Source organism: Papio anubis, chromosome 1 (genome assembly GCF_008728515.1).
Source record: "Papio anubis isolate 15944 chromosome 1, Panubis1.0, whole genome shotgun sequence".
Classification (NCBI taxonomy): domain Eukaryota; kingdom Metazoa; phylum Chordata; class Mammalia; order Primates; family Cercopithecidae; genus Papio; species Papio anubis.
In genome coordinates, this window is record NC_044976.1 from 73,636,066 (window position 1) to 73,657,075 (window position 21,010).

At 36.2% G+C, this 21,010-nt stretch overlaps 1 protein-coding gene across 4 annotated transcripts in view; it reads right to left on the minus strand.

Annotated features, from left to right (window-relative positions):
- SLC44A5 (solute carrier family 44 member 5) overlaps positions 1 to 21,010 on the minus strand; it is a 399,642-nt gene that overhangs the window by 91,411 nt on the left and 287,221 nt on the right. For all 4 annotated transcript variants that reach the window (XM_003892081.5, XM_031669962.1, XM_009211075.4 and 1 more), the window contains one exon: positions 4,446 to 4,519. In XM_003892081.5, the coding sequence (XP_003892130.2) occupies positions 4,446 to 4,519 (74 nt within the window). The remainder of the gene's footprint in view (positions 1 to 4,445; positions 4,520 to 21,010) is intronic.

The window sequence follows — 21,010 nt, forward strand, 5'->3', positions numbered from 1 at the left end:
GATGCAATTCCTTTAATCCTTTCTACTGATCTATAAATAACCTGCATGTCAAGGCTCTTTACTACTCTGCTTTGGCTTGGTTCATTTCCCTATTAAAGAAGCAATCACAAGCCTGACTGTATTCAAGGGGAAAGGATTGCAGATCCTCCTTCTCAATGGGAAAAATGACAAATAATTTGCAGCCATGTATTAAGGATACCGTAGTCCACCCTCTACCCAGTATTTTTTTCTTTTTTTAAAAAAATGTGTTCCCTTCTAATGTAAATACACTTATCTTCTCTCAAAATCGCCAGAAACTTCATCCAATTACCTCATCAGGCTCGGGCTTAACGTCTAGATCTCATCACCTAAGTCAGGTCCAAGTGTGGACAAGGCTCAGCAGAGTTAGCTACTCTCCTAAGGATGATTTCTTTATCTAGATCATTGAATTCATTAGGTACATTTCCTACATCCCTCATTACCACAGCAACAGTGATGCCAGACTTTTGACCACTACATAGCGAGGTGCCCTTCCCCGCTGCTTCCAATCACGTCTTTCTCATTTTCTTTCAAACTCACCGGCAGCCTGCACAAAACCCACTGGATTTCTGAACACCACCTGGTGTCAAAACCAATGCCTGTATTGTGGGTTTTGTTAAACCAGCATCCCACTTCCAGGTACCAAATTTTGTTCCGCTTATCTATTGTTGCACCCCAAACTTGCTGTCTTAATATAACAAATTTTTATTTTGCTTATGATTTGGTGTGTCAGGAATTTTGGGAAGGGCTTAATTCTCCCTTGGGATCTCTCATACAGTCAGGTGTTGACTGGGGCTTCAGAAAACCCAACTGGGCTGATAGTAGACACTAATTATCCTTGGGAGCCCAGCTGAGCCTGTTGGCCCGGACTCCTCCACATAGCTGCTACACAGAGCTTGAGTTTCTTACAGCATGGTGACAGAGTTCTGGTCTTGTTTGCATTAACTCTCTTGTTAACTTCTTACTTTCTCAGCTACTAGAGATAATTACCCATGGGAAAGGTTAAAAAAAGCAAAACCAAAACAAACTTTGGATCGTAACTTCAAGCACTTCCTAAGTAAATACAATAATGAACTAAATCACCCAAAGAGTAATCAATTTAAAAAGAAAACAAATTAAAATTATTTACTTATTTATTTTTGAGACAAAGTCTGGCTCTATCACCCAGGCTGGAGTGCAGTGGTGTGATCTCAGCTCACTGCAACATCTGCCTTCCAGGCTCAAGCCATCCTCCCACCTCAACCTCCCAAGTAGCTGAGACTACAGGAGCACACCATAACATCTGTCTAATTTTTGTATTTCTTGTAGGGACAGGAATTTGCCATGTTGCTCAGGCTGGTCCCAAACTCATGAGCTCAAGCTATTGGCCAGTCTTGGCCTCCTGAAGTGCTGGGGTTACAGGTATGAGCCATGGCCACCACGCCTCGACATAAAAATTTATTGAATGTTAAAATTTGCTATTATTGTATACTTAATGACAGCAATAAGTATAGCAAAGAATAATTTGCATAATAAATATTCATTTTTTTCTAATTAGTACAATAATTGAATAGTAATCATCACCAAAGTAGGACAAAGGAGGGTTATTATCATAAAGGTTAGTTTGATCTTTCAAGATTTGATTACTTCTACCCAGACTCCACTTCATCCACTTGAACAAAGGTTCTGCTGTTCATCAATCAAATGTTAAGTATCTCTGTTATATTGAAGTATTACCCTAGCTGGCCATATTCCACATAAAGGGCAAATAACAGTTTCTCTCAGCAGATTTTGTAAAAACAAAGCAAAAAAAAAAAACCACGTCTCTTTCATGAAAACACTTTTTTATGAAAAGATCATGGATGATAGATAAGTCTACAAAGGCACTAACACAGTTGGCAAAAGACACCAAAATACCTATAACACATCAGTGAAACTGACTTAGCATCATATTTGCTCAAATGAAGGTATATATTCTTGCATGTTAAAAAATCCTTCACACTTCTAGTAATCTCTGCCATAGTTTCCCCTCGTGCTTCTTTTAGTCCAACATTAGATATAATCAAAGAATTAAGTTTATCTTGAAACGAAGCCAGTAAGGCTATTTACAGTTCAGGGATGAAAAAAAGTATATATATTTAGTGAATTTTGTGAGTCACTCATTTTAATCAGTGGCATTGGGATTAATCTGGAGACATCACTGAATTAATTTACTACTCAACATAGTTTTTTGTTGAGTAACATTTATCTGCCAATTTCCTTATGTGAATTAAGACATTTACAAACTGAATTTGGAGTTCTGGGAAAAAGAAAGGCGAATTTCTTATCTTGCTCCAGAGAAAATACTGGCATACACTCCTCTGTTTTGTTTACAGGAGAGTGGCAGTGGGTTTTCCCACTCTATACAAGGACACAAAGCATTTTTCTGTGGACTACATTAGACTGGCTTTGAGATACAGAGGAGAGACTTATTTGATGAAGGAATAGGGTCTCCTAGTGAAAAGATTCTTGTCACAGGAAGAGATCTTTGTGAAGTTCCTGTGTGCAGTCAAACTTTAATAGCCCAAATTATGGGTTGCCATGGAAATAATATTGTAAATTATATTGAAAAGAAATGTATTAAAATTCAGGACAACTCAGTTATACAATGGTAGCAAACAAACTACTACTCAGAACTGTTATGCAGCATTATTGGTATAGTTAGGTATTATTTCATTTACTCCTCACAACAGCCCGAAGGTGGGTAATGTTTCCATATTTTCCAGGTAAGAAAACCGAGGTTGAGTAAGTAACCCAAGACCTTCAAAAAAATGATGAAACTGTAGATGTACCTGATTCCAAATCTTTCACTTATGTAACAAATTTCAATTCTATGATGAAAAGTAAAAAAAAAAGAAAAATTACATAGATAAGAAAGATGTGTCCCAAAGTGAGAGAAACCAAAATTCTAAATTTTGTGTAAGAAAATTTATTTTATTATAATATTTACTCTAGAGATTACATATTGTACTACAACTTCATTAATGGTTAGAATTTAAATCACTTTAAGAAATAATGAAAGAATGTTCTGAAGATCTTAGAAGAATATATTTACTTTATGACTTATGCTCCTTTATTTTTCTCTCCCTCCCTATTTTCCTGTCTTAATTTTTTGAATTCTCCAATTCTGTGTAGCTTTTGCATGGCAATATCAAGATTATCTTTTGGAAATGACTTTCAATTGGTGTTTTCAAAGTATTTATCTTATTGGAAGAAAAAACTGAAGAGCACAGAAAAATATTTTTCATTGTTCCCCAGTTAGGGTATAACTTTCTTTCTGCTAATACATTCCATCCACATTGACTCCATGCCATTAATTACTGGTACTAGCTAATATCTGACTTTCACAACTTTCACCCCAATAATAACATATTAAAGTTTCCTAAGTCAGAATTTAAGGGACAGAACCTACGTCTCTGGGGGAAAAAAAGTTTGATCCACTCATATACAATTGTGAAACCTTTTTTTGCAGAAAATATTCATACTAGTAACATTGGTAGTTGTTTTAAAAAAATTCAAATAGGCCGGGCACGGTGGCTCATGCCTGTAATCCCAGCACTTTGGGAGGCCAAGGCGGGCAGATCATGAGGTCAGGAGATCAAGACCATCCTGACCAACATGGTGAAACCCTGTCTCTACTAAAAAAAAAAAAAAAAAAAATACAAAAATGAGCTGGGCATGGTAGTGCATGCCTGTAATCCCAGCTACTCAGGAGGCTGAGACAGGAGAATCACTTGAACCAGGGAGTTGGAGGTTGCAGTGAGCCGAGATCGTGCTACTGCACTCCAGCCTGGGGACACAGCGAGACTGTGTCTCAAAAACAAAACAAAACAAAACAAAATTCAAATAAAGAATCTCCATACTTCTCTTATTTTCACTTTCATAGTAAAATTTTTAACTTAACAATAAATAACAAGGTATCTCTTTGCTAGATGTCTCTTGGGCAAAGAGACTAGAACTTTTTGTATGTCAATGAATTATCTGGTGAAATTCTTAATAATTGTTCCTTCTTTTTAATTTGCTTATAAAAAGAAAAGTTTACGTATTAGTATTACCTAAAATGATCTAGGCCCTAGTTCTTCTTTGCAAACTGCAACATGAACATAATTGGTTGCTTATTAGAATTTCAAAAGTAACAATGATTAAAAAGGAACCATAAACTTTTCTCTTTCGTCTTTATAATTGTATTTACTTAAGTAATTTGGGCTTGCCTTTGACTCAACTGTTTTATATTCATTTTTTATTGTCTGCTACCTGATAAATCCTGGTGAGGCACATTTCCTCCAGGAAAGACAACAATCAATAATAGGAATGCTTTTGGAAGACAATCATTAATGTTTAATATGTGACGCTGACTTAGTTATTCCATTAGCAAGTGTGAAATATTTTCTATACCTGTATTTACTCACCCACAAGTCCTAAAACAATGTAGCCAACAATACACAGTAGGAAGATCATACAGCACAGAACATCTGTACAACTCCTAAAGACAAGAAAAGAAAGAAAGAATTAAAAGAGGTCCCAAATGACTTCCTGTTTACTGCACAAAATGAAGAGAGAAAAATATAGTAATAGTGATATGCTATTTCATAATTGCATATTTATTCAATAATTTTAAAAGGTAGATCAGATGAATTTCTGCAAAGACGTTAGCAGCCATGGAGGGGTCATAGTTCCATGATTAACAAATGTCCCTCAGAACTCTTAGTTTTTGTTTTCTCTTATTTATTTGTAAAATATTTTTAAAGATTAGAGTACGCCAACATCAGATAGCCATTTTTTATTTGAAATTGTAATATAAGCTATTTGATTTTATGATTTTCCTCTTCATGCCTCCTTCACACATGGTATAAAATACCCATTTCCCATCCCTCCTCTTCTCCATTTTCTTCCTACATACACATGATAGGGGTACTATTATTAGATAAAGGATTGACTACATTAACTTTCTATGGGGAGTTGAGTTATAACTATTCCAGTAACAATGTATATAAAGCATTCAAAATAAAATGTCTCAAAAGTATCAGTTTTCTAGCTGTCTCTGTAAGCTATATATTGTCAATGTAGGTTTAGAGGAAATCTGAGTCACAGGGAGTCTGTGATTTGCTAAAGGTCAGAAGCCAAGCCAGGATCCAGCAGGGATACTCAAGGTTTTCAACTAAAGTATTTTCTATCTGCAATATTACATCTTGTTTAGCTTATAAGTGACTTGGAAAGTCAAAGGTATGGTTTGAAAGTGAGCAGCAATACTGTCAATCTTTATTTGAAACTTAATGAGGACTCCTTTAGTAAAGAAAAATATCAGCTCATTTGACAGGATTAAAAGTTGCAGATGAGAATTTTCATGGTAAAAGTTCTTGATCTTGAGGGCATATAGATATACCCTAATCTTCTAGCACAGGCAGGTTGAAGTTACACACTTATTTTTTGAAGTGGTAAGTAATGAATAATAATTGTACAGTAACAAACAGACATTTATAAAGCCTGTCATACTTGTATTGCTTTCAGAAATGTAACCTTGAGAGATTCCTAAGAATATCTTTAGGCTATTAGGCGTAGTAAAGTGAGTTTGTTTACTTAAGGTACGCAAAAGAGGTTGTTAAAGAAGGGGGCAAATATCTAGATCTCCAACACCAACTCTTTTTCACTTATGAGTTATGTTAGTATGATTATAATTTTCTACAAAGTTTTAAAATAGCTACATCTAAAATCAACTACACACATTTCTATAATTCTTTACCTTGGAATAGGAAACGATCTTTCATCAAGAAAGTTCATTGTGGGCAAACCAGAAACAAACTATCATTTGTTTAAACCAAGTTTCAACGCAGGAATTTTAACTTTCATTAGAATTTAAGAATTATGAGAATGATAATAACAAGAGAAGAAAGCAGGTGCTCTAGTTTTTTTTTTTTTTTTTTTTTTTTTTTTGGTTAACAACCATTGAAAGCAAAAACGTGCTTGGGTGTGAGCAGGGTATCTGTTTCACCTGCATTCTTACACATCCTACTTAATATCAGATTCTCAATCTGTCAGAGCAGTTGTTACATACCTCAACACCTAATAGAAAATGCATGCACGTAAGAAACTCAAAGAGAAAAAAACAAGAGCATAGATGTGCTTTAATTAGAAATCTTGCATTTGTCAAAGCCCTGGTGTGTAATCATAACTACCAGGAAGCTGGAGAGATGGATGTAATCAGAAGCACCAGCCAGGGTGGCCCGCCATCCGGTCCTTATATATCTATAATGTTATATGTTTGTATCATTTCTAATAATACGGACTATAACACATAGAGTAGTCTCCACTTATTTGCAAAGGAGACATGTTAAGACCCCCAGTGGATGCCTGAAACTGCGGATGGCCCCAAACCCTATATTCTGTTTCTTCCTATACGTACAGACCTATGAAAAAGTTTACTTTAAAAATTAAGCACAATGAAGAAATTAACAATAACTAATAATAAAATAGAATAATTATAACAATATGCCGCATCACTACTCCTGTGCTTTGGAGCCATTATGAAGTAAAATCAGGGTTCCTTGAATACAAGCACTGCGATACTGGGACAGTCGATCTGACAAGCAAGATGGCTAACAAGTGGCAAACGGGAAGGCAGGATAGGTGGCCTGGATAGCGTGGAGACACTGGACAAAGAGATGATTCACATGCTGGGTGGGACAGAGTTTGATCGCATGAGATTTTATCATGCTATTCAGAACAGTGGGCAATTTAAGACAAAAATTATTTATTTCTAAAATTTCCTACTTCATATTTTCTGTGCATCACGGATGGCCACAGATGACCTCGGATAACTGAAACCTCAGAAAGCGAAACTTCAAATAAGGGAGAACAATTGTATTCATAATGACTTTATGTTACATACTATCATAAGGTTATGTATTTATAATGCTACATAGTCAATACAAGTAGAGGTAAACATCTAGAAAGATCAATGAAATAAACTTACCAATTTCAAAGAACAGAGCACAAGGACAGAGCAGAAGTAGATCCCAAATGGAAGGTTTCAGTTTGTTTGTTTGTTTGTTTGTTGAGCCAGAGTCTCGCTCTATTGTCCAGGCTGGAGTGCAGTAGTGCGATCTCGGCTCACTGCAACCTCCGACTCCCTGGTTCAAGCGATTCTCCTGCCTCAGCCTCCCAAGCAGCTTGAACTACAGGCATATGCCACCATGCCCCGCTAATTTTTGTATTTTTAGTAGAGATGAGGTTTCACCATATTGGCCAGGCTGCTCTCGCACTCCTGACCTCATGATCCGCCCACCTCAGCCTCCCACAGTGCTGGGATTACAGGCGTGAGCCACTGCGACCAACGGAAGTTTTTAAAAAAGTAAAACCTACACTCTTTCACTACTTGCACTAATGAATGAGCATCAGTTAGTTCTATATAGGGTTTTACACTATAATTTATTTTTTATTCTTCGGTGCCAAGGAAACACTAAAGCATCAGGAACTACCCTGTGCCCACACAACTATTCCCCTAGCCGTCTCTCTTCACGATGGGACACCTTAATAATTCACAATAATTCACACCTTAAGCTGTTTAGAGATTCTATTATGGGGCCAGGGAAAATAATATATTAAAATCTGCTTTGTTTTTCTGGTACACTGCTTTAGAAAAATGGCAGACCATACCCTATGGCCAGACTGCTTAATTTTGTCTTACTTAACCACGGAAGGTTGTTGAACAAACTGAAAATTATAAACCGAGAATTCAAATCTCCCCAGTATCGGTAGCAACTTGATTCACTTTATTGTTTTAGAAAAGTTTTTAAATAGGGGTGTGTGTGTGTGTGTGTGTGTGTGTGTGTGTGTGTGTACTTTCGGGTAATTATAATTACCTGCTATTTTTTCTATTAATTTATCTGCATCTCTCCCTTCCTCAGATATATTCTCTCTAAAAAAATAATTAGTGCTTAGAAAGTTACCGGAAAATTGAATGTGAACAAATCAAAATATAGCTTGGGCACCATTTTGTGAGTCAAGGAGAGTAGCAGAAACTCAATTCAAATGTTTAGAAGCTGTAGTTCCTTATCACTGTTTCTTTCTTTTGATTTCAGAGCATCTGTCACAATTCTAAATATTCTATAGGAAATGAGTTCTTTTTTTAAGAAAAAATAAGGTTTTAATTGGGATAGTTCTCAAACCTCTCTAGAGAGCTATTGAGATAACTGGGTGATCTAAGCTCACGGACAAAAATTATCTGAATCATGTTCCAGCTAGAGGCTTGTCATAACTGGACCTTTTCCTCAGGTGGATTCATTTTTGCTTTCACAGCAAGCACTATGAAGCATTGTACTAAGCTAAAAATGGGCTGCATCCCACTGGGTCCCAGAAAGAAGACAGAAAGAATAGTTATAGAGAAAGTTGCCCAACTCTCTCCCTCACCCTCCCTCCAAATCAAAGTCCTACTTTTTCAAAACAAGCTGCTCACACCCCCATTTATCAGAGAACCACTCAAAACTTTACTCAGATTGTGTTCCCTGGCATAAAAGTGTTTTCAAAAGTTAAACTATGGACCTACTATTGCTACCTTATATCTATTTTCCAAATTAAAAGAATAAGAATAGGATTCCAATTACATGTGCATGTGCAGACTTCCCTTTCCTCCTACCTCTAATCCCCAAATATTGTATGCCTATAGTCACCCAGACTTAAAGTGTTGGGAGTTTCCTTTGACTTTCCCTTTTTCTTAGCTTATCTTTTATATTCAATTGACAAGTTCTCTTGACTCCTTTTCTCTGATGTGTCTTTCATCCACCCCTTTCTTTCTATTCGTGTTGCCTGGATTCAGTCCAGGGTTTTTAATCCTCTCTTCAGACTATTGCCATCGTCTCTTAATTGGGCTTCTGCAAGTAGTTTCTGCCTGATCCAATTCAGTCTGCACATCACTGATATTACTGAGACGTGATGATGTCAGTTTACTGTTTTAAAAAATTGCAGGACCTCTCCATTACCTGTTGAATAATTTCCAAATATCTTCGCTTCATGTTTAAGAACCTACAAGCTCAATCCTAATTCAAGCCCCAGGCTACCTTTCTAGCTGTATCTCCCATTATTCCTTCTCAATGTGTTTTAACCAATTTGGACTTTTTCACACAATGATACACAGCCCTTGGGCACACTCAGAGCTCTCTGCTCATGGTACCTCTAGACTCCCCCTCCTGGGATGACCATATGTCCCAATTTGCATGGGATAGCCAGGGTTTACACCTCTTTCCTAGAATAACCCGTTAACAATGTTTCCATTCACTCTCAAAAAAGCTCCAATGTGGATCCCTACATCCTACACGAAAATCCTATCCCTCAAGTCAGCTCAAATGTCGTCTCCTTCTTCAAGTTTTCAACTAGAAGAACTCTCTCTAATCCCTGTAGATCTAGAGAACTTTTGTTTGCATCTTTAAGGCAACTATATTTAATCTATTATAGCATAGAACAAGGGTAGCAAACTACAGTCTATGGGCCAAATCTGGTTTGCTGTCTGTTTTTGTGCAGCCTGCGAGCTAAGAATAGTTTTTACATCTCTAAAAATTTTTTAAAAAAACAAAGGAGTAATACTTTGTAACCAAGAACAATTATATAAAATTCAAACTTTAGCATTTATAAGTAAAGATTTTTGGAAAACAGCAATACTGAGATATATATAGTCTAAGGCTACTTTATTTTGCTGCAATGGCTCAGTACTTGCATTAGATACCATCTGGCCTGAAAAACCTAAAATATTTACTACCTGAATATTTATAGAAAAAGTTTACTATCCTCTGACCTAGACCATAAAGTCCTCTATTGCAGCATTTAGCAGAGTCTTGCATACTACAGACATACAGCAATCTATGTCCCATGAATGATTAGCGAAATGCACCCTCCACTGACAATCTAATGTATCATAAACAGGGCCTGGTAAAAATCAAAGTGCTGTGTTTCAGATTTCAGATCTTTTTTATTTTTTATAGTGAATATGTTGCTTAGAGATTGAAATTTTGGGTCAAGCCTAAACATGCCATCTGGACATTGCTGTCTCCAGTAAAATAAATCACTAAAAAACAAATGCAAACCAAAAAAAAACCCCATCAGATTTCATTTAGAGGTAATAAGAGAGTTTTGTTTCATAAGTGCATATTTTGGTTCCACACTAGTTCTTATTCTCCAACAACTGTCATTTTGCTTCCTTTTCAGGGACAGCTTTCTACTCTCATCCAGAAACTGATTCATGTACTGGTTTTCTTTCTTTGTGGCAGATGAAATTCCAATGATATCAACCATCCTGAAAGGTCATTAATATCAAGCATTAGAGGGAGAACAGAAGTCCTAAAAGTCATTATTCTCTGACAGATCACCCATTTGTGCCTAATGAATCAGTTTAGGGACTGTCCACTGCCTGTGATTCCAGTCAGATGCTCACCTCTCATTTGAAAGTTGTTGGTGTCACCTGGGTACATCTGTCTACAACATGGCTGCATTTATAACCCAAAGTCTAGAAGCATTGCTCCTCTGTGGTTCTGTTGGCACCTGAATGATGCCATTCAGTCATCTGACACTGCTCTGGTTCTTACCACAAAAGTCTGTCCCAGGAAGCAGAATGAACGCTCCACTTCCCACAGGCTTATTAGAGGATAATGCACTTTGGGGCCATCTTTCAAGTTTTACTGAGATATGTTTGGCAAACTACAGACTGTGCTGTGAATCAGACAGATTGTCTGAGTTGCTACTAGTTCATCAGTGTCAGCTGGACTCTATTTTGAACTATTTAGCAGGAGAGATCTATGTAAGTTAAAAATATTTTCCCTTTTTTCCCCCTACTTCTCACGAATAACAGAGAATCTGGTGATTTTTGAGAGGGACATCCTCCCAGAGCTTGTGTTTCAAGGCATCAATTGTATCCACCCCCTTGGTTCCAGTTTCTCTTCTTCCCACATACATTGTCTGATAGTTCTTTATTGTTCTGTTTCCCAATCCACAGCTTTAGGTTATGCCACACACCATTCTTTGTGTATGTGAGAGCTGAGGTTTTATTAGAAGGCAAGTTACACTGGCTGTTTCTATAAGAGGTTAAAGATTATCTTGAAGAATTTTGCTCTGTTACTGAAATCAGAAACCTCATAGGAAGGCACAAATGAGCTTTTAATTACATGAACCTGTATTTTCAGGTGTTTGATATTAATACAAGTTTTTAAAGTGTCCTAAAAATTTTAAAGAAGACTTTAAATTTACATTTACCTTTGAAGAAAATCCTGGTATCTAATCATTGAGAAAGAAGTGTTGGTTTTCGAGGATTATTATTTTTAACACATTTTAAACTGTTGTGTAAAAACAAAATGTACCAAATAACTCAATACCCTACGAAAAAACAGTATAATATTGATAATATCTTTCAAATGTATTAGATTATACAAGATAACATTTAAGTATTATAGCTGCTTTAGTTAGTTCTTCTGAATAATTTGATCTTAAAAGCTTCTCTATCCTCTGATTAGTCTTGTATTCTAAACTGCTTGCATTTGGGTTTCCATTGCCTTGAGAGAATAGGTTTAACTGGTTGTGATTTATATTTTCATTTGTAAAGATAAATGAAACCTGATTTTTTCTTTTTTTTTAGAAAGAAGAGTTTAAGTAGTGCCTGTATAAAAGAGTCTTTTGTTTGAAAGGGGGCAAGATAAGACAAAATTGGTTTTACGATGTTACTCATCGTGTGTAAAACTTGTATAATATTCAATAATCTGTCAGTAGGTGGAAACCACTCTGCAAATGCTAGTAAAGTGAGAGTGAGATCACAGTTATTGCTTATATTACAGCTGGGGCATTGTAGACCAAAGGCATTACATAGCAGGGTGCAAAGAGACCTAGCTCTAGACAGCTTTGAGACATTAGTCCAAAGTCATCAACAAAGGTTGAAGGGAATTCATATCGGTTTGGAACACTTTTTAATCTTTTTGGAATAAGTTAGAATCTATGTAGACATAGGGTAGAGCTCAAAAATATTTGTTGAAACAATGAATTTCCAACTTCTGGAAATTCTCATTCAGCTATTAAAATACAAAAACGCATGTCTCCTAATAATTATATGATAATCTTTTTAGTAATGAAAAGCACACACATTATAGTGAGAAGATTACTATTTGTCACCTCAAATTTTAATAAGTAAATAAAAAATATTGCCTGATGATGATGGGAGACTTAGAAAATTGCAAGCCCTTTGACCCAGTAATTTTCTTTTTAGTAATTTATACCATGGGCATAATTATAGATATAGTAAACATTTATTTATAAAGATTTAAAACACTGCACTGTTTATAATAAAGAAAAGTTGAAAACAACTTTTGGAACAATATTTAATTATATGAAAAGATGTTTTGGGCTGGCACAGCTGCTCATGCCTGTAATTCCAATACTTTGGGAAGCTAAGTGGGGAGGATTACTTAAAGCTAGGAGTTTGAAACCAGCCTGGGCAACATAGTGAGACCTGGTCTCCACAAAACATTTTACAAATCAGCTGGGTGCGGTGGCTTGTGCCTATAGTCTCAGCTTCTTGGGAACTTGAGCTCAGGAGTTCACTGTTGGAGTGAGCTATGGATGTGACACCGTGCTCCATCCTGGGAAACAGAGCGAGACCCTTGCCTCTAAAATTTTTTTTAAAATATTTTTTAAAAATAATTAAAAGGAAAACAAGATTTCTCTATTATAAGCATTTTTTACTTATTGGTTTTGGCAATTATTTCAGTTCTCAGAGAAAAACAATAAATACAACATGCCATATTTGAGATAAATAACAGTAAACATTATACGAGTATGCTATTGGTAAACTTTATTATGAATGGGAGGTTTGCACAGATTTTGGAAAGAAAATTAACAAATTTGTGAAATAGTATAATAAGGAATAGTTATTGCCCTGGGTTTCCATAGCAAAGAAGCACAGGCATTCGGTACATACCTATCAAATGGATCAATGAAAATATTATCTGAACATTAGACAATATCTTGTAGACATTTTAAAAAACACATAAAATGTTGTATATCTCCTGTTCTCAAAGTGTTTAGCAAAATGGAAAACTCCAACCATTGTAATGGAAATGCTAATCATTTGGTTAGAACCCAACATAGTACATAAATTCTTTTTTGTGAATATTTGCCAATCTATTTTATCTACAGGCTGGTTATACTACAACATAGCATTACTAGTAACAATAGGGTCATTATTATTAGCAAAAATAAGAGACAAATTTTGTAGAGGTTTTAAGATAAAAATATATTAATATATTAATATATTAATATAATATAATTAATATATTAATATAATTAATATAATATAATTAACATATTGATATAAAATGGAATATTGTATATTAGAATAGAATATTATATAATATATATTAGAATATATATAGAATATATAATAGAATATTATATATTAATAATATATTATATTATATATGTTATATTTTAGATATTATATTAGAATATATTCTATTATATTAACATAGAATATATTATATATCATTATATAATCTAATATATAATATATAATCTAATATATAATCTAATATATAATTAATATATAATCTATTATACTATATATAATATAATAATATCTATTATACTATATTATATATCTATTATATTACATATAATATAGTATAATATCTATTATATAATCTAATAGATATATAATCTATTCATTATTATATATATAGCAGCACAAAACATGCTAGGGCAGCAGCGCAACAGGTGGTTGTTACAATTAAATGACTGAATAGCCCTCAGTGTGGAGGAGTGTGGAATTTTCTGTCGGAGAGTTCAGTCACAACATTTCGGGTTTTGTTTTTTTTTTTTTTTTTTTGAGATGGAGTCTCGCTCTGTCGCCCAGGCTGGAGTGCAGTGGCTTGAGTCTCAGCTCACTGTAAGCTCCGCCTCCCGGGTTTATGCCATTCTTGTGCCTCAGCCTCCCGAGTAGCTGGGACTACAGGCACCCGCCACCTCGCCTGGCTAGTTTTTTTGTATTTTTTAGTAGAGACGGGGTTTCACCGTGTTAGCCAGGATGGTCTCCATCTCCTGACCTCGTGATCCGCCCGTCTCTGCCTCCCAAAGTGCTGAGATTACAGGCTTGAGCCACTGCTCCCGGCCAACATTTCACATGTTAAGGGACCTGACTGTGACTCACCTTGACATATACTATCTCACTTGGATGATTATGAGTTGTAAAGTTGATATGAGGGCTGTTACTAATACATCACTTTACAAATTAAGTCATGCCTGACTACAATTTCAGTTCATTTTCTATTGGAAGTTCTTGAATAGGGGGAGTAATATAACAAAAGTGGTATTTCAATTAGATTTATCTTGCACCAGGATGTAGAATGAATTGGGATGAAGTGTGTGGTGAATGCAGTTGGTAGCAACAGAGCAGAGAATGAAACCAGGGCCAGTTCTGCTTCATCATCATCATCAGCCTCCCACACATGTCTGTTTTCCTGGGTCCCAGGAATACTGTGAAAATAAATGTCAGAGCATGCGAGAGTTTGCAGCTCCAAAAAGATGCCTCATGGGTTGAAATGGATATGAATGGATTTCTCTCTAATGGTTTTTAACACAGAGGGATCATTTCAGGACCAGATCCTATATTTGTCTCTCTGACAGTTTTCCAAGTAAATTGTTTCACTTTTTTTTATTACATCAACTTGATAAAAGCATATTTTCTGTAAGCTTTTGGAGATCAAAGATTGTATTTTTCAGTCTTGTACTGTGAATGTGGTTAGCCGGCATCTGTCTTTTCTGTAATGGACATAAGGGGTTGTTGCTGTATTGTTAGTTTTAGTCCCTGAGGACCACATCAAAAAACAGCTGGCCTTGACTGCTCCTGGATGTGGACTGTCCATTATGAACAATATGCATGACAACTCACAGGTCAGTAAGTTGTCAATGTTGTTTCTAGATCTTGTCAACTGTATTTAAGGGAGCAAAGACAGAGTAAAAGCAAGGAAGGAAAGAGAAAGAAAGTGACATCTAGTAGCAGGACAAAACCAAGATAGAAATAAGCTGAAAAGGGATTTAAAGAAGAAAGAAAATGAGAGGAAGCAGTAGGACTCATGATGAAAATCCGAAGTTATTAATGATTGAGAAAGAAAAAGGCAAAAGAGAATAAATCAGAAAAACAAGATCAAGAAAAATGCAGAAAAGAACTATTTGTGGTTATATGGAAAGGAAAATAAAAATTGTACAGTGAAGGAAGCTTACTAACATCTGTTTGACTCTGGAGAAAATATAAAAGCAGATACACATCCTAGTGTAAAAGTAGTAGATTATGTGCATGAGAAAGCAGATAATAAGGTGAATAATGATATTAATTTTGCTTAAGTGCATTTAATTTCTCTATTTTTACTTTAAAATTTAAATAATCCTAATAGTCAGATACACTAGAGGAAAGTTTAAAGACATTGGTCTTTATTGTTCTCCTCCTTTAAACATTTATACTTTATTCCTTTCTAATACAACAACTGTTTGTCAGCTACCAAAAAGCCACTTAACAGACTCAGGCATCTCTTTGTCTCTCCCTTTACTAGACTTAAAGAATCTACCTCAACTCAATGTCTGTGCAGCCTGGTTCCAGCAGGGTAACAGAATGACCTCTAATCCAATAATCTTTTACATGGATAATAAAAAACATGCCAGCATCATCTTTCATACTTTGATGTAAAAAGCATGTGAGTTCTATGTTTTATTATTAGAGCTCCAAGACTTGCAGACTTTCACATTTGCTTCATCTTTGAGTTACTGGATAAATGTGCCAGAGTGTGTGGAGAAGCAGTCTATCTTTAGACTTTCATTGATGCTAGGGTTGCAGTAGTGGCAGTAACAATAGGTGAGATACAACTTAAAGATTTAAGAAGGCCATAGTGAAATATGCCCAGCACGTAAAGAATTTCAATTTACCTTAAGTAATGCAAGTATTTGCAATGGTAACTGGGACTCCTAGTCTCTATTCTCAGGAGATCAACATCAAATAACTCTGAACCACCCCTGATTCTTGATCATCACTTCTATTGAGCTCAATGGCTTTTCAGAATTTAGATCTATCAAATTTGATTTTAAGTTTGGGCAGCAAATTAATATGATTGCTTTGTTTTAGTTAGTGTTCATTAAGAGTTTTCCTAGAAGAATAAAGTATTAATTTTAAGTAGTTGAGCTGCAGATTTTAGTTATTCTTTTCTGTCTCATCATGCTGCAAAGAGAAAGGAAGAATATACTAGAATACAGTCTCTTATCTGGGCTTGAGCCTTAAGGCAAAGATTTGCCTTGAGAATCACAATCTGGGAATTTAGATTCTGTCTACAATTAACACCTGGCAAGTCTCTTTAACTCCCCTTTACCAGCACAAAGCAACTGTTTCTATCCACAACAGAGTTGCGGGATTATCTATGCAATATCTGTAAAGCACGTAGAACTCCTCATAGAAAAAGTTGGGTTAGGAGTGTATGTCCATGTATGTGTGTTTTAAAAAGCAGAAAGGGAAGCTTAAAACTGAAACTTTGACATGGATTGGATTATAAATTATTACCATCATTAGTTTTACATCTATATACAAAAGCTCAAAAATAAAAAGCTTTAGGGCACAAATGAGTTTGCACTAGTCTATAAAGTTTTGGTTTTCTAACATCGAAGGTCTAAATTCTCCTGATAATATTTAATATTAGTTAATTTTACTAGGCAGAACACTACAATATATGGTATAGTTTTAGTGTTCCCCCAAACATGAATTTGTCAGGAAATCGTAATTATTAGCACTCCATCCTTGTAATCATCCCCTTTTGGTCTTCTAGAAAAACTCTCTCACCTGCACTGTCTTCCATCTGTTCTGCTCCTCCTCAATCTTCCTCACGGACTATTCTTTCTCTACCTGTGTCTTAATGTTTGCCTAAATCTCAGGGCTTTCTCATGATCTTCCAACTCTGTCTGCTAATCAAAAGTAATCTCATCTATACTATAGTTTCCAAGACTTCAGCCATGAAAATAGCCCTAACCTTTCTCCTGAGTGTCAGCTTATTTTTAAATTCAAATGTCCCAAATTGAACTTACTACTTCTCTGAGGTCCCAAATTTTCTCTCTTCTCCTTAACTGTTTCTGCCCACCACTCACTCTTTCATCCAAGGTAAAAATTCTGCCATTCTTGCCTCTTCTCTCTTACCTTCCACATTTAGTTGTCTGACAAGCCCTACTGATTCTTCATCCTACAGTGTTCTGTTTATTTCCCTCCAATCTCACTGCTACTTTCTAGGTTGAAGCCTCATCATTTTTTTTTTTTTTTTGAGATGGAGTCTCGCTCTGTGGCCCAGGCTGGAGTGCAGTCGCCGGATCTCAGCTCACTGCAAGCTCCGCCTCCCGGGTTCACGCCATTCTCCTGCCTCAGCCTCCCTAGTAGCTGGGACTACAGGCACCCGCCACCTCGCCCGGCTAGTTTTTTGTATTTTTTAGTAGAGACGGGGTTTCACCATGTTAGCCAGGATGGCCTCGATCTCCTGACCTTGTGATCCGCCCGTCTCGGCCTCCTAAAGTGCTGGGATTACAGGCTTGAGCCACCGCGCCCGGCCGCCTCATCATCTCTTATCTGGACTGAGAGCACAGCCTCCAAACAGCATCTTGCTCTTTTTGACCCTTCATCCACATTTTATACAATACATAACTTGACATATAAATCCACTGGTCAACACATTTTGAGACTTTCAATTGCTTACAAAATAAAATCCAGACTTCTCAATCTGGCCCTTGGTAAGCTGCAAAATTACTTTTTATCTTCTGTCCACTCTCACACATAACCTTTGCATTCTCAAAATCTTAGTGGCCTTTTAACTTGATGAACCATATACATTTGATGTTGTTTAACTGTTTTTGATATTTAAAAATGGCAATTTCATATGGCTCAACTAATAGTGGCTGTCTGCTTTGAAAGCTCTTTCACCCTTAAAACTTGTCAAAACATCATCAACACCCAGCTTAAATGTTACCACCTCTGTGAAGCAATCATTTGTCACACTAGGTTAAAGAGCAGTTCCCTCTCTGAGGCTCCCTTACCTCTGGCGTAGCACTGTGTTCTAATTATTTGTATCTACTTGTCTCTAACATTTGAACACAGGAAACTTCAGGGTAGAACTTGGGACTTAATTAACTCTGTATCTTTACTTCTATAATCAGTTATAAATATTTGTTAATAAAATAATAAATATTTATTATTTAACTATTACAAATATAAATATTTGTTAGATAAACGAATAGACTTCTTTGGAATTTGTTACACAAAGGAGCTGGTAAAATTTTTGGTTAAAAGTGGAAGGAGGGTTAGTATTCTGATTTAACATATTTACAATGCTTCTCTTCTCTTTTTATATCACCTTCTCCCTTTGCTTCTTACTGGATAATGTATTTATTTTTACCAGATGGATTTAATATGACTATGAAAGAAATGCTTATTCACTACCAGGGCACATGGCCACAGTAAGTCTTGATGCACATATATGACCCACATGAATGCAAATGTGTAATGTTCAGCCAGCAAAATCCCAGGAGGCAGCAAGCAAGAGTAGGCAGCAACCAAAGGGCAAATCATTTCCAGGCAATATCAGATTGTTTCTGATAACATTCAAACCAAAATTGTTTTCAAAAGAAAAATCCCAAGAACAAAGAAATAGAAGAGATGAAGTTTGTAGAAGAATAGGCCTTCCAAGTTAACACTTAGGATATCACATATTTTAAAAGTATGATTTTATGCTGCTAACATGCACACGTATGTTTATTGTGGCACTATTCACAATAGCAAAGACTTGGAATCAACCCAAATGTCCATCAGTGATAGACTGGATTAAGAAAATGTGGCACATAGACACCATGGAATACTATGCAGCCATAAAAAAGGATGAGTTTGAGTCCTTTGTAGGGACATGGATGCAGCTGGAAACCATCATTCTCGGCAAACTATCGCAAGAACAGAAAACCAAACACCGCATGTTCTCACTCATAGGTGGGAACTGAACAAGGAGATCACTTGGACTCGGGAAGGGGAACATCACACACCAGGGCCTATCATGGGGAAGGGGGAGGGGGGAGGGATTGCATTGGGAGTTATACCTGATGTAAATGACGAGTTGATGGGTGCAGAACACCAAGATGGCACAAGTATACATATGTAACAAACCTGCACGTTATGCACATGTACCCTAGAACTTAAAGTATAACAATAAAAAAAAAAGGTGGAGGGAGTTAGAAAGGGGAGAGCTTATATTTTTAAGAAAATATAAACCTCAAAATATTTTTAATGTAAAATATATACCAAAAATATGAATGTCAAATAAAATAAAGTATTTGTTGGCAATCTTATAAATAAATAAATAAATAAATAAATAAATAAATAAATAAATAAATAAATGTATGATTTTAAACCAAGAGACTTCATATGCTCTTAATCTTTCAATCATCTCGGATACCAGGAAAATACTCCTTAACATAAGAGGTGCAAGATCATAGCAGGTCAGTGAAAGATGCAGCATCAGGGCCACAGCAGGACTTAGACTTAAGAAGGACTTAAACCAGGACAGAGACTCTGCCTCAGTCAGTTTCCCCACACATGAGTGAGAAGGGAATAGGAATTATTAATGCCAGAGGCATAGTGTTCTGATTCCTACATATTACTGGTTGCTGGAATAGATAAAAATTAGTTAGAAAATTAAATATAGCAAATTCCTTAGTTGGGTTCAGTCGCTTATTCTCAATGTTTTTGTGGTTTCATGAAATCCCTTTCACACACAATTAAAGACAGGTTCTTAAGAAAGATACGCTATTTAAAAGCACTATCCCGGTGGGCAGAGTGAACATCCTAGGTGTCTTAACTCAGGCTGCTATAACAAAATACCATAGGCTGGGTGGTTTAAACAACAGCCATTTATTTCTGACAGTTCTAGGGGCTGTGAAGTCTGAGATCAGTGTGCCCACATGGTCAGGTTCTGGTGAGGGGCCTCTTTCTGATTTACAACTGCTGCCTTCTTCTTGCTCCATCCTCACATCACAGAGAAACAGCACTAACTCTATGGTTTCTTCTTATAAGGGAACTAATCCCACCAATAGGACCTACCCTTATGACCTTCTCTAAACCTAATTACCTCCAAAGGCCCCACCTCCAAATACTACCATATTGGGGATTAAGGCTCCAACATAGAAATTCTGGGGGACACAAACCTTCAGTCCATAAAACCAGGGAAGTAGCATTTCTCCTAGTGTAGTCAGATTAGAACCTGACTCATGGGTGTACCATCCCTCTTTCATACAGTAAAACCTCTTTTAAAAGATATAGTTGAAGCTGGTCATTTAAATCTGCTGTATAGGGTTGGGCTCAGCAGCTCATGCCTGTAATTCCAACAACTTGGGAGGCTGAGGTGGGAGGATCACTTGAGGCCAGGCTTTCAAAATCAGCCTGGGCAACACAGTGAGACCTTCATCTCTACTCAAATAAAAACGTTAGTCACACATGGTGTTGCACACCTGTAGTCCTAGCTACTTGGGAGACCGAGGTGGGAGGATTGCTTGAGTTGTAGAGTTCGAGGCTACAGTGAGCCATGATTGTGCCACTGCAGTCCAGCCTGGGCAAAATCCCATCTCTTAAAAGAAAGAAAGAAAAAAAATCTGCTGTATAGATGTATAGATAAAAGTGAAATATTAAGTATTTTACTTTTGTGAGTATATTTTTAATTTTAATCCAGATGATCAGATTTATTTTATGCAAAAGCACAGATCAGTAAGTCAGATAAAAATGCAGTTCTATGACATGTATATATGGGTTTCATATAGGAACTTGAGGATTCATGTCCTTGAATATCAGGATAAACAAAATCTCAAAAGAGGCAAAAGAATGACCCATAATCCAGGTGAACTCACATTGTCCTCTGGCTTTCAATGTGGAAGCATTACCCTTGAATAACTC